The sequence below is a fragment of the Bactrocera oleae genome, chromosome 4 (assembly GCF_042242935.1).
Source record: "Bactrocera oleae isolate idBacOlea1 chromosome 4, idBacOlea1, whole genome shotgun sequence".
NCBI classification, from domain to species: Eukaryota; Metazoa; Arthropoda; class Insecta; order Diptera; family Tephritidae; genus Bactrocera; species Bactrocera oleae.
In genome coordinates this window covers 28,236,960-28,255,466 of record NC_091538.1, presented here as the reverse complement: position 1 = coordinate 28,255,466, position 18,507 = coordinate 28,236,960, and the positions used below count along the sequence as shown (strand labels likewise).

Here is an 18,507-nt window from a genome sequence, read left to right as displayed (position 1 = left end):
TAGGTCAAGGATTTGAGACGTTCGATTGGAAATATACGTCTTCCATACATGTGGTGGTTTTTCTAACCAGGCGAGTACGATTTCAGAATCGGACCACAGATATAGTTTGTATTTTGCCATGTTTAAATGCATTCGCACCATGGGTACTAGTTTGGCTAGTAGTAGCGCTCCACACAGTTCAGGTCGTGGCAGACTAATTGTTTTTAACGGAGCTACTTTTGCTTTTGCTACTAGTAAGTGGCTTGTGGTCGCAATGTCGCTTTGTGTGCGAACATATATAGTTGCGCAATATGCCTTTTCAGAAGCGTCACAAAAGCCGTGTAGTTCGACTTTGTGCTCTGGGGCATAATTTACCCATCGTGGGATTTGTATCTGTGAGATATCATGTAGATTGCTCGCAAACTGGGACCACTTTTCTAAACGCAGTGGTTTTACTTGTTCGTCCCAGAGGATAGAATTTGCCGCTTTGTTATGGCAGATAATGCAGATATTGACTCTGTAGTGTATGAAAACTGGTCAGATATCGCATTCCATTGGATCCCCAGAGTTTTTGTTGTACTTTCCTTTTCGAATTTAAGGAAATTAGTATCTAACAAATTTTCATGTGGTATATTTTTTAGAATATTAGGGTGGTTCGCCGTTATCTTTTTCAACGGAAACCCTGCGGTTTTGAGGGCTTGTATCACTTGTGATAGTGACTTGTATGCTTGTGGAAGACTGTGACTTCCAGACAAGATATCGTCTACATACGTTTGTGTTTTTAACACCTGGGTTGCCAGAGGAAATTCTGACTTGGTGTTTTCTGCCAATTCGTGAAGTGTTCGAATGGCTAAATATGGAGCACAGTTGACGCCAAAGGTAACTGTTTTTAATTTATAGTCGCGGAGTGGACTATTGGGAGATTTTCGGAAAATAATTCGCTGAAAATCTTGATCGTCTTTATGTACGACTATTTGTCTATACATTTTTTCGACGTCTCCGTTAAATACGTATTTGAATATACGCCAATTTAATATGAGGAGCATTAAATCTGGTTGGAGCGTGGGTCCCGTAAATAGAATATCATTTAGGGAATTCCCTGAGCTAGTGGATCTTGATGCATTAAAGACAACTCTTACTTTAGTTGTTTTTTTGTCTGGCTTTACTACTGCATGGTGCGGCAAATAAAATGAGTAGTATTTGCCGTTGATGATTTTTTCGCATGGGCTTATTTCCTCCATGTGGTCTAAATGGAGATATTCTTCCAACACACCATCATATACTGGTTTGAGTTCGCCTTTTTTAAGTAGGTTTTTTTCCATACTTTGAAACTGCTGTATTGCAGAGGTGCGAGAGTGACCTAAGGCGATTGTGTTGGGAAATTGTTGTTTTAGTGGTAGTCGTACGACGTACCGACCATTATCTGATCTAGTAGTTGTGGCTTTGTAAAAGTCTTCACAATACTGATCTTCTGGGGTTGTAATTGATATAGGGGGGAGCTCTTCTAACTCCCAAAATTTCTTTAATTGTGAATTGAGGTATTCGTTTGAGATTTCCTCAACCTGCGTAGTCATGGTTGTAACTGGTTCCGGAACTAGTCCACTTAGGATCCAACCGAAAATAGTATTTTGTGCCAGAAGTGTATTTGAAATTTTCTCAATACCTTCGAGTATTATCTGTGGTATGAGATCGCTGCCTACTAGAAGGTCTATTTGAGCGGGAGTGTTGCAGTTGGGATCTGCCAGCTTTAGGTGTGAAACCTTTTGCCAATGCTTGCTATTTATGTGATAGCTTGGAAGCATATTTGTAAGTTGCGGTAAGACTATAGCTTCTGCTTGTATGTGCTTATCCGCTTGAGGGGAAATTAGGGTAATGGGGCAGATTTTATTTGAGTTTTGGACTACTCTTCCGCCCATTCCCGTGATTTCAAAATTGGCTAGTTTTGTCGGCAGTTGTAGCCTATTTTGAGCCCTAGACGCTATGAAAGATCATTGTGATCCTTGGTCTATTAAGGCTCTAAGTTTAAACAGCTCTCCTCGGTGTTCGATGGAGACGACTGCTGTGGGTAGTAGTACTCTACTTTGAATTTCGCTGTGTAGCGTTTGGGTTTTTAATGCCTTTGAGCAGCATGGTGCTTCTTGGCAATTTTCGGGATTTCGCACTTCGGGATTTGCTGTTGCAACTAAACCCGTGGCTCTTTTCATATTTGCGCTGTTTGGGTGTGAGCTGGAAAATGTGCTGTAATGCAGCATTGAATGATGTCGTTTATGACAATAAACGCAATTAAATTTGCTTTCGCACTCTTTAAGAGTATGTGCATGTGATAGGCAATTTGTACAAAGTCTTTTTGTTCTCACAAAATTGTTCCTATCGACAATATTTAATTTTTTGAATTTATCGCAAGATTTAAGTTTATGCCCTCCTGTACACAGTTCGCATGACGTTTGTTTATACTGTTCGGTCACTCAACTTCACTAATCTATTTATACATATGTATGTATGTGTGTAGATATGTACAAATATTTCTTTTTGTACGGTACACTGCACTTCGCTTATGTTCACATTTGAAATATTTTTTTTTTTTTGTTTGTTCACTTCTTGGCACCGCACCTTTGTCACTGCACCTTTTTGGTTTTTGTTGTTTTTATTGAAATATATACATATATTTTTCTTTTTTTTGTTTTGTTCAATTTCTGTCACATCATCTTTTTCGTTTTTGTTCACTTTTTGGCACTGCACCTGTTTTTTTTTTTTTTTTTTGTTTCTTTTTATGTTTAATTTCCCCTAGTGTCGTCCACTAGGGCTCGAAGGACCATATTTAAACGAATTAATAAGTTAATTTTACCATCTTACCTTGGTCACAATTATTGAAGAAAAAAAAGTCGGAGTCGATTGCTGCTCGGAGAACTGATCGCGTTGGCACAAGTAGTGAAGAAAAAAAAGGGAGTCGATTGATACGGGCGCTCGGTTCGCTAGCGAAATCGAAATGCTAAAAAGCGGGTGGGATCCTTCTGTCAGTCCCTTATATATCGGCTGATGTCTTCATGGTGGTGTGATCGGTGTTAAGTTGTATTTGTGTGCGTGTTGGTGCATGGTGTAGTGATGTGGAATGTATGGTAAGTAGGTGTGGAATGTGTGGTGGGAATTGGTGTAGTGTGACAGTGTCTTACGGTGAGGGGGGATTGAGTGGTCATTTAGCCAAAGACGATTTAATGCACAAGAACGTCGATTAGCCAAATCTCCACAATTGACTACGAGAGTTTGGGACATATGAGCGTTGTAAAAAATCCAAATCTCTGCGAACCGCATTATTATATACCACATCATTGTGTGCTAAAAGCAACAAGTACAACAACAAAGCTTCGAGTTGAATTTGACGCTTCCAACTGAAGATATTCGCACGTATCAACTAAATACTGTAACGTATGGAATAGCTGCTGCATCTTACCTTGCTATACGGAGTTTGTTATATCTAGCTGAACAGCATTCAGAACAATTTACAATTGGCGCAAAAATCGTGAAGTCATCATTCTACGTAGACGACCTACTCTGTGGTGTTTATACTCTAACCGAACTTGCACAGATAAAGCAAGAAGTAATACAACTGTTAGAATTAGGACAGTTTAAATTAACAAAGTGGCATTCCAATTATCATCAATTCAGAGAAGACCACTCTATAAACGATCTAAACGTAGATACATCCTAGTGATGGGACTTGGAACACTTGGACTAAAATGGAACCAAAATCTTGATTGTTTTATTTTTTCATTTAAAGCCAAACTAGCAGTGACTGGTCGACTTACCAAACGTTCCATCCTTTCTGTTGCATCATCACTTTACGACCCACTTGGACTTTTAGTTCCTGTTATTATAACACCAAATTTTTGTTGCAAGAAATATGGTTACTAAAGTAGGATTGGGGTGAATCTGTGTCACAGAACATCGAATTTGCTTGGAAAAAATTTCTTAACTGCTTATCGGATCTTTCACAAATAAAACTGCCGAGGCACTGTTTTTCATGGATTTTGTGACGCATCGATTCGTGCATATGGCTGCGCAATATATACTCGCGTTCTCAACAAATGTGGCACCCACCAAAAAACAATCGTTACCCAAATTAGAACTTTGCGGCGCTCTTCTTCTTACTCGTATTTTAGCAAAAATTAAACCAACAGTTTCTAACAAATCTTTTAACATTTTTTTGGACAGACTCACAAATAGTATTACATTGGCTTAAGATGCATTCTGCAACACTTTCGACTTTTGTTGGTAATCGAATTTCGGAAATTCAAGATTTAACCAAAGGCGCCCATTAGAGACATGTACCAACGCATTGTAACATGGCGGATGGGGCCTCTAGAGGATGTACCGTAAACGAACTTGTTAATTAGTTGTTAGTTATGGTACACCGGACCAAAGTTTCTATATGAAAACTCAGATAAATGGCCAAAGAACAGCTGCGATGATATCGACATGGAAGTTGTCGATTGGGAGAAACGAAAATCAGCATTCAATACAATTGTTAGCACCAATTACATTTTGGAAGTTGTGAACAGCGGAGTAACTACCCCATCGACATGGGGCTAATCTTAATGACTCATTAACACTTTCACCACAAGAGTTACATCACGCCTTTCTTTGTATAATTTGGAATATTCAACACCTACATTTCGGTAATGAAATTCATCTTTTACAGAAAGAGCTTACGATAAATGGCTCGTTACGTTATTTAAATCCTTTTCTCGAGTATACCGAAGGATTTCAAATACTCCAAGTGGGGGGTCGATTAGAATCAGCAGACATTCCAGTAGAAAGGAAGCACCCCATGCTGTTGCCAGGCAAATGCAAATTTGTTGTGCATTACATTCGCCATCTACATCGGAAACACTTCCATGCAGGACCAAAGGCACTCGTAGCACTGGTAAGACTTCACATTTGGATAGTCAATGCGCGCGATTTAGCAAGACGTATCGTCAGATCATGCACACATTGTATACGCTACAAGCCAAAGCTGGTGAACCAAGTAATGGACCTGTCGAGCGTTTAACTCCATCTCGTCCTTTTGCGCGGTGCGGTATTGATTTCTGCGGACCAGTCAACGTATATTTGCGTATTCGAGGCAAAACACCTTTTAAAGCGTACAGTGGGATCTTCGTTTGTCTAGCGACAAAGGCGGTTCACATCGAACTTGTATCGGATCTATCCACGGACGCATTCTTAGCGTCATTGAAGCGCATGATTGGAAGAAGAGGTCTACCCTCTGACATCTTTTGCGATAACGCAACAAATTTTGTGGGTGCTTGCAACAAACTAGCTGAATTAAAGTCATTTTTATTTAAAACCGAAAACAAAGATGCAATTGTAAAATATTGTGCTAATGAATTTATAAATTTCAATTTTATTCCTCCAAAAACACCTCATTTCGGCGGTATTTGGCAAGCAGCAGTCAAATCGGCTAAGGGTCACCTCAACCGCACCATCAAAAATGCAAGACTCACAGCTGAGGAACTAACAACAGTCCTGGTTGAGATAGAACTGTATTAAATTCTCTTCCAATATCACCAATGTCATCGGATCCAAATGATTATGAAGTATTAACTCCATTATTTTATTATTGGAAGTGTACTTAGGTCCCTCCCAGAGCGGAGATTGTCAGCTTACATCAGCAACGATGGAATCAGGTCACAAGCATTAAACAGATGTTTTGGAACTGGTGGTCAAATGAATACATCAACGAACTTCAAGTAAACCACTTTGCGAAGCGAAGCGACCAAACATCAACAACTCAATGGTTATCATCCATGAAAATAACTTACCACCACAAAAATGGCACATTGGAAGAGTCATAAACTGTATTCCAGGAAGGGACTCTAAAGTACGTGTGGTGGACATTCGAACAACGAAGGGAATCATTCAGCGACCAATTCACAAGCTAGCACTTCTACCTGTTTGGAATGCCTTTCAACGGGGCCAGGATGTTGGGTCACCGATTGATAACTACATTCTACGGTCATATGTTCTAATATATTTTTGCTATTTATTTGCCTAATATTCAAGGGCAAGAATTAGAAATCATTCAACTAAATGCAGTTAATAATTGTATTTGCATTGTGTACATACATATTTGCTTGCTTGCGCTTGCTTTTAACACTTATGCTACCGCTACGTTTTCGTTCACGCAATTATAGGAATATTTGTTTGTGCACATTAGCTGGTCCCATTTAACATGTACTAAGGTTTATATGTAAGCAGCATCTTGCAATGCTGCGTTCCCATTTTTTACATTTTTCTTTTCCTTAATAACTACATTACTTGCATATACGAAGGAGCAATAGCGAAAAGTATGTACTTGGGTTATTCTCCTTTTATGAACTATTAAACACTAATGCAAAATTGATATTGATACCGTATTGAACGGTATTGAAATATTGCTTAGAATATTATTTACGGAAAAGAATTTTGCAAATAAAGTTAGTCGAATAGCTGACCACACATAGCGGCATTACTCGGCCCTTTGTATTTTATCGTTGCTGCAACTTCGCAATATTTGCGCGGTAACAAGAAAAGATTTTGTAAGATTTGCTCTCGTTTATTTTTAATCTTTATTTTCATTTTACAGAAAAAACCAGAAAACATGAAACAAAATAACTAATATATTTATATTGTCACTATTGTTTAACAATACATAGCAGTAAACAGAAATATAAATGTCAAAAACGTATGTTACATTCGAATAAAACGATTATTATGAGCTTTTCCTATATAATTTTTATGTTGACAATCTCTTTTTAATGACCAGTAGTAATCTGCCATCGTATACGATCCCAACAACTTACAACCCCTCGCATTATTTTTGGTATGTTTTCGGTAAAGAGTTTGAGAGTGGGGTTCATGACTGAAAAAATAAATCTTATTACTGATAAGCCGATAATTGCTTAAAGTATATACATGCAATTATCATAAAAACAAACACATAATGAATAAATTTGCTAAGATTTATGAGGCAACAAAAATTTTTTTTTGTAGAGCTGTGTAATTCTATGGCAAATCTTTTTGAATAAATTCAATATAAAATTAATGGAGAAATCGATCATACACGTAAATTAAATAATTTAACAGATACGACAAATTTTAAATACCACATATTCAACTCTCTGACGCTTACAAATTATAGATGTTTAAAACAAAAATGAAGATGAAAGGCCACGTTTTGTATTTTTATTATTTATATACATATATTATATTTCGACATGAATATACATTTAATCATTGTAATTTAAGAGATGTAAATGTTCATCTTAACCATGATCATATCCTTATGATGATTTGAAACTTAAATTTATTCACAATCGCTATTCCCTGCGATATGATATGTACAGAAAATTTCAAACTAATCATTATTAACAAGAAGCACAACCTATTATAACACTGGAGATCTTTAAGAAATCACCAATAATAGTCTTAGATGTATTTCAGCTAAATGAGTCTATCAAAACCGGACCAATTGTTATTTGGATTGATTGGACAACAGATGTAGTTATCCCAGAAGATACTTTACTCTATAGTTAATCATCCATGATAATATTTTTGAATATATACCCCTTGCCAATGAAATTGGAAGAATTTTGTAAACGCAGTTGTAAATACCACTTTTGTAAGATGATATCATAATTTTTCGTTATAAACGAGATTTCTAAAAATGTTATTTCTAGTTCGTTTTTCGTTGTACTTTGTTATGTTTACACACAATTTTTTCTTCAAAAATAATAAATATACATATACACTAGTAGACCCGACCGACGTTGTCCTGTACACACGTCGTTAATTCGAAAATTCTTTAATAAGCTGTAACAATCGAGACCGTTTTGATGAACATTATTATTCAAGTTGAAATAAAAAAAAAAAAAGACATGAAATTTATATGTATGAAAAATTAGTTAATACAAAATAATAGATGTTCTGTAGACTTTCCCAATTACTGGTCATTAAAATATATTTGTGTTTATAATCTCTTGTTTTAAGTAATTAAAAGTGAAAACTTACATATAATAATTTCATATCTTTAACATTTAAAAATCAGATTACGTGCTGTTATTTTTGAAAATTTTTTTTGCTTTTTATTGAATTATTGAATCAACTAAATCGGTTAGAAATGCATTCCAATATATGTATATACCTACCTATACTGTCATAGGAGATTTGTTCGTTAAGATCCAAAACATACTTACAAAATTTATGATATATAGATTGCATGTGTGCATGGATGTGTATTCATTCAATGCTAGTTGTTCAAAAAATTAAATATTAATAGTTTGTTATTACTTCAAAACATTCTGATCATTTTCGCGTGGACGATCATGTCTGCCGTATCCTAATTTTCGATTACCAGTTACCAGTTGTAAAATTAAAACAATTAGTTTATAAACATTATGGAACACCGTATTTTTGTGCAGGGGATTAAACCTATAACTGTAGCAGAGAAAAACACTAAACAGTTGTCAGAAATGAAGTTGAGGGTGCCATATACTTAAGTTCAAAAGTGAACGCGTACCTCCTAGAACTTTGTCGCTTCTTGACTGCAAGGAGCCTAAAACTCTTCCTTGCTAAATCCACGGCCACCCTATTTACAAACTGGACGAAGGAGTACAAACTGGAACTCAACATTTCCGTTGATGACGTTAAAATTCCGACAATAAACAACCCTCAAATTTTAAGTTTACATTCGACAGTCTTCACTCCTTCATTCCAAAAGTACAGATCCGCAACAAGATTCTCAAGTCGATAGCTGGCAACGCTTGGGGCTTGGATAAAGAGACGTTGTTGGCAAAATACAGGGCAATCGGCCAGTCCGTCATTAACCAAGTCCCTCAATATGGTAGCCTGGATATAGCAGCATGCAGATGGAGAAGATACAGAACTGTCAGAACACGGCTTCGGACTATATCGTTTACATTCACGTTATACAAATTGTTGTGCACTTATTTTTCTTTTAATAAAATGATATATAGTTAAAATGATTACTTATTATTAGTTTTTTTAATAAAGATTAAAATAATAAATCATATATGCTGGAATATAATTTATTATAGAATATATTTTATTTTAATCATTTTTTTATTTTTCCTACCGCTATGAGAATGTTTTTACTACAGCCACATAATTCGGTTTACAGAATGTGCCCTCCAAGCGGGACAAGCTGAATTACATTCTCATTAGTAATATTGCCCTGTTGTCAATCTTTCATAACACAAAATAGTAAAATAAGACACATATATATATACCTTGCAACTCACCAGGTTAGCGTACCTACATCAGCCTAATATCATTGCTGCTGATTTTTTTTGTTAACTTGCAGGTAACTTATTGTTTTCTGATTTTCTCATTTAGTATGAACAGTTACTGGTTAAGATAACATGCGCTAAGGACATTTCTGGATGGTTTTTTGCAATTTATGCTCAATATTTGTGTCATAAGATTAGTAAATGCAATTTGTTGTTCATTTCTTTAGAGTTTGAACTCGTATTTGCACAAAATTTTTTATAGATAAAGGTAAATCACTATTGGTTGAAGACAAAGTCATAATCGAAACTAATATAGAATTACCGGTTTCAATAACTAAAATATCAAAAAAATAAAAATCCCATAGAAGTCGAAAAGTTATCTACAATTATATGCGTAATATAAATAATACAAGCGGTAAAATTAAAGAGATTGTCAATCAAATACTGTCTTTAAAGATAGGTAGTCTACTTTTCAAAGGCTGATAAGGAATATTTCACATTTGAAACGATTAATATCCCCATTATGTGGGATTCACTCAGTTGAATTAAAGTTAAAGCAATTCAATTTCAGAACAACCTTCCGAACCCACCAAATTTCAAAACTTCAAATAAAATGCAGTTGAGTTGAAAACTGCAATAGAGGCTTAAGTATTAAATTGAAGGACAAAACGTCGATTACTCATCGAACATCAATATAGTAGGAAACGTGTCCTCACACCTTGGTTGGTTCGCAGCCTGGGTGACCATATATCACTAAAGAGAAATTAATTGAGGGCATTAAAAATGCTTGATCATTAATCTCACTAGTTAACAAGTTAAAATAAAGGTTATGTTCTTTCAATGATATGATTTCATATAATTTTAATCAGTGTTTCACTTCGTTCCCGCCTAAGAATCATTTTATTATCATATTTTATTTTCAAGCTGTTTTTACGTTGGTTTCGATTTATGTGCATTTTCATATTTGTTAAACATTTAAAAAAATAAAAAATATCTTGGAAACATGTGCTAGATATGATTAAATTATTTTTTTACGTACGTTTGGTTAAAAATATATACAGACATATTTAAAATATGTTTATGAAAAAGTTAAAACAAATAGAAAAAAGGGATATGTGCTAACCTGATGACCGTATTTGATTTGCCAATTTTTTGTTAATTAAAAAAAAAAGTACTATTTCTATTAAAGACTATAAATTCGTTAATAAATTCGCTATACTACTGCTAAAGCAGCTAGCTTTGATAGAAATTAACCAAACTATGTATATATCTCCAATGCTTTCATCACTTGTACTTGTAATCTACTGACACAATTAGTCTTGAGGAGATTTATGACTACTCCATCCATGAAAATCTTTTGTAAAACGTTTAGATTCCTTATTTTTCAAAGCGAGGAAAAGCTTTTGAGGCCTTTCAGGTTGTTTTATGCATAAGTGTTGCATGTAAACCTCGATTACTCTGGAGGAGATTTATGATTACTCCATCCATGAAAACATTTTGTGAACCTTTTAGACTCCTTATTTTTCAATGTGAGGAAAAGCTTTCGAGGCCTTTCGGGTTGTTTTATGCGTAAATGTTGTATGTAAACCTAAAACAAAATTATTACATTAAAAATTGTGAAGCATACTTAAAAAAATTATAAATACTCCCGTTTTAACAAAGACCGAATGGAGGTTAACTTATTAAATTAAAAAATGCGATATAAATACAATACTTATTTAAGACACGATAACTAATTCGTGTATAATAACGCATTGAGAGGCTACATCAAAATTTTTTATTAAGTGCGTCTGTTCACCGAGAAAAATGATAAATTTTATGGTAACATATAAGGTATTTTCTATTAGCAAATATAATATAAATAGGCGTACATGTAGCGGGTATTTCAAAATTCGCGTTATCTCAACCTATACGGAATCACTGGTACAAATTATATCTCGAAAGAATCTTTGTATAGGGCTTGAAAACTTACCTGCGCTGATTTATAGGCCAATTTTATTTCCACTTCACTACATTTAGAACCAAGCCATAAAAAAACTTGTTCACCATTATCCAATATCATTATGTCATCATCTGCTAAATCGTCTTGACAAAAATCAGTACATTTTTCTGCAACTGTGAAATAACCTTTCTCATTGGAACATCGGAAAAGTCGGGTATAATTCATAAAATCAGCATTCGTTTCGTAAGCTTTGCGTCCACCCAATGCAACCCAGAAGAAATTCTCTGGCTCTTCTCCTTCGTTTAAAATCTGTAAACTAACCCATGGATTATTAAACATTTTCTCAGCAATTTCTTGGATAAGCTTTGCTTCCTCTGGTGCTGACTTTGAACCCAACCAAACATAAACAATACCCGATTGCGCTTCATCTTTGGTGTCAAAAGGTACATACAAAATATAACTGCAAAAATACTTAACATTAGTATGTTTATTATAATTAAAACTAATAAAAATATACCAAAAGGTTGAATTTAAATTTGTTGCATCAGGCTGAACTTGAATAAGACGAGTACACAATGCCCCACCATTTGATCGTAAATGAAAGAACTCGACAACAGGTTTTATATTAGAATCTTTCAATTTATCCTTTCTTTTCCCGGTATGAATTATAAACTTGCGTTTAAAATGAGCCATGAATTTTAAATTTTCTTGTTGTTGATGAATGCGCACTACTTCCAATTCTTCTCCAAACATTGCTTTGAATTTTTTTTGTAAAGTAAACGTAAAAGTTAACCAGCCCATATTGCTGGCATTTCGCCCCTGCCAAAAATAAACTACGCATTGGATTTCATCATCGGCTGGTTTAACTGGGTCCACTTCGAGATCTTCTTCGTCAGCGGGTATACAATAGCGGCACAAAAACACATAACACTCTCCCATATAAAAATTTCCCAACTCTTCTTCTGGCAAACGCACAAATTTTTTTCCTTCCAAAACGAAGGCTTCCATTGCTTCAAGGTCATAGTTCCAATCCTCCTCTAGATGCTCAGCCTCATTAAGCGACATTGCATTTTGGCGAGGCATAAAAAGAGCGGCTAAATCAGCACGTGTCTCCTGTTTACGAGCCCATTTGGTCAAATCTGCTCCAGTTTTAGCAACAGATTTAGCAGTTCTTGTAAAATCAACTGCCATAACTTCATCCCAACCAACAAATTTTGATTTAAATATTTGAGACTCTGTTTCTTCCTGCAAACGCGTGACCAATGCGAAAGTAGGGCGTTTTATCATCTGAAACAGTTCTCGTGATAACTTTATTGCGGCTGCTCTCACCAGTCGAGTCGATTTTTTACCAAACCAAACAAACAAATCTGTATAACTGTCTAATATGTAAACATTTTTGCTATTCAAAAAAGTATGAACCAATTTTTGATTTGCCAATTCCACTTGGGGTAGCTCCAAATAACCCATGCCGAGTTGAACCTGATAAAGACGAGGAATAACGGGCTCAAAACTATCCGGAACATGCTGGTGAATATTTTTTTTTGATATGTCCTGTGAATCAATGGCAAAGTTTTTCCAAAAGTCGTCGCTTTCTTCTCCTGCAAATTACATAGTAAATAAATATAAAATAATTTTAATGCGACGTTGTTACTTGCCCTGTGTTTCTACAATGATCTCACATTTATTTTTTCTCTCGGTTTTATTAATTTTTTCTGCCATCAGCCGTGTTTTGGAATTCAATGTATTTTTTGATGCGCAACCAAGCCAAATATATATATTGATACCACAGTCTAACATAAAGGCAAATCGGGAATCAAGCGAATCAATATGTAATCCAACGGGCTCCAAATGAATCGATGAACCAGCCGCATGCACACGATATAAACGCTTGGTGTATAACATATCTTCAACTGTGTAAAAACCTGTTGCCGTACGACCTCCTTCAATATATGTAACTTCAGACTCAAATAGTTCCAAAAATTCTTCAGATTCATCATCTATAAAAAAAACATAATTTAAAATTCATTGATATAATATCAAGTTCGTTCTTTTTAAAGGTATGTATATGAATTTAAAAACTAGATGAGTCCAAATGTGTATTGTTGTTGTTTTGCAATACAAGAGAAAGAATTTAGTTTCGACAAAGTTTTTAAAGGAAATATCACTTAGTCCCAGTTCACGTCCAGTAGCTAATGAATATGTAGTTACTTTTCCTTTTTATATTTATATAAAATATAAGGATGTATTCATATTTACTTATTTTAACCACAAAGGATTTAGTTCGAATATCATTTTATTTAATACAAGAATTGTAATTAACTTATGAATGTTCTATAATAAATAGAAAAAAATTCGGGTACTTCCCGAAAGATTAGGAAATTCCTGTAATAAATTTGGCCTTGAAAATATTTGTAGCGGCTATTCAATACATTCTGGTGGATTCGGGAATTCCCGAGTTAAGTATTTCTTTGAAGCTATTAAGCATGTATTATGCATATTGTTCTACCACATTTATTGTAATTCCTTGTAAGCAAAATGTAGACCACCATACCAATATATAAATTATCTTTGCAACTAAGCTCTAAGTGTAGCGTAGCCGAACTGCACAAACATTCGCGAAAATTTTATAAAAAGGAATGACGGAAAAAAGACTCTCTTCGTTCGTGTGAACGCACAGAGCGACACCAAAAAAAGAGTTTGCCGATAATAAACGACAAAAGAGTCCCCATGTGAACTCAGTATTAGCAAGCAAAAAAATTGCAAAATAAGAAAACGAGATGAGAGAAGCTAAATAACAGAGACAAGGAAATACTATAAAGGTAAATGGTTTCATACAGGGATAATGGGAAGCCCAACTCTTTCCAGGGTGAGAGCGCCTCAAAATTAACATTTTCTAATGTAGCCAGTCCGGACAAAATAATAATTTTTGGGATTTTAAATAAAAATACCCAACATTTGTTAAAGTTAAATATTATTATCCATGTATCCGTTAAACATATGCAGAAACTATTTAAACCCCTTTTTTGTGATTTTGTAATATATTAAAACAATTGATTTTTGAACTTTCAATACTTATTCAAAAGAATAAATGTATTCGCTCTAAATTAGTAAATGTTTTTTATAATTTTCAATTGAAAATTAATATTGCTAAGATTTCATCATATACATTTCAATTTCGTGTTTTCTTTCATTTTCAATGTTTTCCAATTTTTGTTAGTAATTTTCAACGAGAGCAGCAAATCTCTCTCTGTTCACATATTTTTCTGTAGGATTACAATCTGGCCGTCCATCTTTTTCCAATTGCTAAACGTCAGAGCTCTTGAACTTTGACAGTTGCCCGAGTTCAAGAGGTTTTGATTTTTAGCAATTGCGCTCTCATTTCCAGGGCGAGATGAGTTGAGCATCTCTTTATCTCTGGTTTTATATGTAATGAATGTGGCCAAAAGGAATGAGAATTCCGTCCCCAGGACGTTCGTATCAACGTAATCGGAACGGAATCGTATGTGGCGACTGGCAAAAATAACAGCATTGTTTAAAATAATTTGGGAAAGGTTTTCTAGCACAACAACGAGAGGGAAAAGAAAGAAAACGTAAACTCTTGACAATCCCGTCTCTTAATGTTAAGAACAATCTGATATTTGTAGTACACCGTTCTATATAAATTCGGAATATAAACAAATTTCAATCGATAAATGCAATATCGAAATTTCTCTTGTTTTTTATATAACAAGAACTTCTGTTATGTAAGTATATATCCAAAATAAAATCATAAAAGTTCTTGTTCATTACTTCATTGTACCAAATATAATATATGATATACTCACTTTGTTCCTCTCGTATTGTACGGCAGCGAGCTCCTAAGTAATTTCGTAAGTTAACTGCATGTATCGCAGCGCAAGCGCGCTTGTCAAGAGTTGCTTCATTACCAATCCAAAAATAGATTTTCCATGCTAATTGTCCCAACTCATCAAAAAAAGTTTTAAGTACTATATAACAATCTCCTTCATAAAACTTTCCATGAGCTACTTCTTCAATTTTGTTTGGTAAAAAGTTTTCTATTTCCCATATAGTTAGGCCAGGAAACTGGCCGTCTTCTTTATCAAAAAATTTTGAATAATCCAAATGAGGTTTTTCCAACGATTCATCCCAACGCTTTGGCTTTAGCGATTCATGTTGTAAGTTTTCAAATGAACTCTGGGATTCATCTTTATCTTTTGCTATGTCTTTCATACCTTTCAATATTTTTGCAGAATCCTGTTCAGAATCGGTTCGAGGACCGCGACGAAGACGTATTTTGCGTGCAGTAGAATCCTTAGCGCTAGATCCAGTCGGTATTGAAGTAGGGACTGCAGCACCAGCAAGTAACAACTGAGTTTGTAATGAAAAATCTATGTTATAGAACTCTATACCAGCACCTTTAACAGCTTCGCATGGTTTCGGTGGCATAACTAAATCAGGGTTATTTCGTAAATCCAGCTGATCTAATCCTTCTAGCAAATGAATGGCATCTGGCAACGTTATGAGCTTATTAGAACTCAAATTTAGTTTTTTTAACGCCCCGCAACGACATAATCCTTCTGGTATCATCTCCAATACATTGTTTGAAGCAGAAAATACCTCTAGGGAACACAATTTACCTATGCCAGAAGGAATTCCATCGAAATCTAAGCGATTGTCGTTTAAAAACAGACGGCGGAGGTACGTTAGTTTACATATAGATGCTGGTAACGCACTTAATTGATTTCGTGATAAGTTGAGTACTTCAAGCTTTTGCCAAAACTCAATACTAGAGCTTAGCTCAGTAATGAGATTGTCACTAAGATTTATGCGCTTCAAATTTGGCAAATTATATACGCAATCTGGTATTTTTGGTAACATATTTTTTGAGATATTTAATTCAGCTAAATTTGATAAACTGTCCAGCGTAGTGGGGAAGTTTGATAAAGTACGTTGCGTGTTTTTCATGTTGAGGCTTTCGAGATTTTGAAGAGAGGGCAATTGCCGAAGCTGAAACAATTCTAATGGATTATTCGCTAAATTTAAAGTTTGTAAATTCGCGAGTCGACGTGTTTGTGGAGGTAATGTTTCTAAACGATTATTTGAAAGATCAAGAAAAAGTAAATCAGTTAAATGAATGAACAAAGCTGTAGGAATGGATTCTATTTGATTATCGCTTAGATTCAATACTAAAAGGCTTTTAGCACGTTCTAATCCTTCAGGAACTTCTTTAAGCTTATTATGTGAAATGTCCAAAGTTGTCAACTCGTCTAGCCAAAAAAGTTCAGGAGGTATCCCGCTATTTTTAATTTGATTGCGTCGAATGTTTAGAGAACGTAGGCAAGGAAGTCCTGTTAATTCTCCAAATATCTTTTCCAACTCATTACTTTTCAGTGAGAGATGTTCTAGTTTAAATAAGTTTCCAAGTTCTTCAGGAATTTCGCGTAGATGTGTGTTGTCTAATGTTAACCATTGTACCCTATTCATCTCTTTAATAGCAGCCGGAAACTTAGAATTCTATATACATACGTATATAAAAAATTAGTGGATTATACATAAACGTATATATTTTTTATACTACATGTTTTTATTAAAATAAAGTAGTTGTATATAAGACCTACACTGAAATCATTTTTGGAAAAGTCAACTCCACGAACAAATGGCAAAACTCCAGTAGACATATTTCTCAATTTTATAATTATATTTCAGTTCAAACTTTCAACAAAAGCTAAATTAATACCAAAGATATTAATGATCTATCGATAAAACACAATTATTTATATCGATTTAGCAAATATCAAGCCCTTACACGCCTACAACACGTTCAATATAAACTTATTGGTGAGTGAATGCTACATGTTTAATATTGAAACGGATTTTTCGATATATCGTCAACTTTGCAACTCAATCTTGAATTCGTGCACTGAATTGTTAAATAAAATTCGCAATTTATTGGCTATGCACTTATCTTTATTTCTTATTCCAACAACTTAACACTGATCGCTTGTTATTTGAGCTTACAACTTCAAGGATGATCATCCTTGACAACTTCTTGCTTATGTTTGAATTGCTCTTAACACTACACCACACTCTAACCACCAATCCCCTCCGCCGTTTTCGAGCCGTCGGTGTACCACTTGATAGTGATATCCCTTAGCAGTAGGTCCAGTGTGGAATCATTCCATTCTGCCTTACTGCCAAGGGTAACTCTGAACTTCCTAGTGAAGCTTACTGCTTTGTTAATGCTGTCCCTTGGAAGAAGGGCAGGTGGCATTTCGTCAAGACGTCTGCGAACTTACCCCTGGCTACAATAACAATATCGTCCGCATATCCTTGACAGCGGATTCCATTGCTAGAAGATCGTCCACAACTAGGCTCCAAAGTAGGGGGGATAGCACACCGCCCTGTGGACAGCCTCTCGTTGGGCCAAGACGAATCTTGGTATCGCTTACTTTGGTTTCAGCTATCCTGTGCACTAAAGCCGACCCTTCAATTTTTTTCCATCATCCGTGTTCGTCACACTGCCCTCCACCTAAGACTGATCGTTCCGATTAGACATATTTGCGGTGCCAAATACAAAGCTTTTATGTCCCTCATCTCGTCTTATAGGCTGGTGTTAACTTCCTAAGTCGTCCTTCTCTTCTTGGATTTAATTCCATCCATTTCCCAGATACCCAGTTTCTGGTACAAGTGCCCTCCTCTTGGCCCTTTGTACTACACGTTTAGAACTTCAGGAATCTTAACCTTTGGAACAACCATAAGTACTCGGGAGCTTTCCTTTTTACTGGTTCACATGATTTCTGATCTTCCAACTGTGAGGACGTTTGTGCTGGTATAAAAGCTTCTTACTCTTCTGACTGTGAGGACCCTCTTACTAGTACACAAGCTTATTGCTTTTCTGCCTGTGAGGACCTTTCACACGCTTCCTTCTCTTCCATATGTGAGGACACCTGCATTGACATACGCGCGCCCAGCTCTTTGGACTGTGAGAACCTTTGTGCTTATATACGTGCATAGTGCACTGCGAACTGCTTTTCCAACTACGTGTACAACCGCGTTTCTAACGAGGACAATTGGGATTGTTGTGCGAACATTTGTGATGACACTTCTGCTATTTGCGTTGACATCTACGATATACGTGCATCCTGCTCTCTCCTGTGTCGAAATTTGCTCTGACATTTGGGATATTGCAGTGAAAATCATGTTCATGCCCACAATCTTTGACGAGTATTGAGTCTCTTCTTTTTCTTTTATCTTCCTAGTCTCTTCCTCTAATTCCCATTGAAACACATATTCGTCATCATTGAT

At 35.4% G+C, this 18,507-nt stretch overlaps 1 protein-coding gene across 2 annotated transcripts; it reads right to left on the bottom strand.

Moving 5' to 3' along the window:
• Positions 1–6,632: 6,632 nt before the first annotated feature.
• fliI (FLII actin remodeling protein) lies at positions 6,633–16,975 on the bottom strand. Of its 2 annotated transcripts, none has more exons than XM_036371449.2 (6): positions 16,821–16,975; positions 15,027–16,716; positions 12,858–13,199; positions 11,720–12,800; positions 11,233–11,662; positions 6,633–6,874 (listed from the first exon to the last, which is right to left on the bottom strand). In XM_036371449.2, exons 1-6 carry the CDS (start codon positions 16,878–16,880, stop codon positions 6,869–6,871), a joined length of 3,609 nt encoding a protein of 1,202 aa, XP_036227342.2. In that variant the 5' UTR covers positions 16,881–16,975; the 3' UTR covers positions 6,633–6,868. The 2 variants fall into 2 exon arrangements, with proteins under 2 accessions (XP_036227342.2, XP_014093110.2); XM_014237635.3 differs by lacking the exon at positions 6,633–6,874 and adding an exon at positions 8,988–10,848.
• Positions 16,976–18,507: the final 1,532 nt, after the last annotated feature.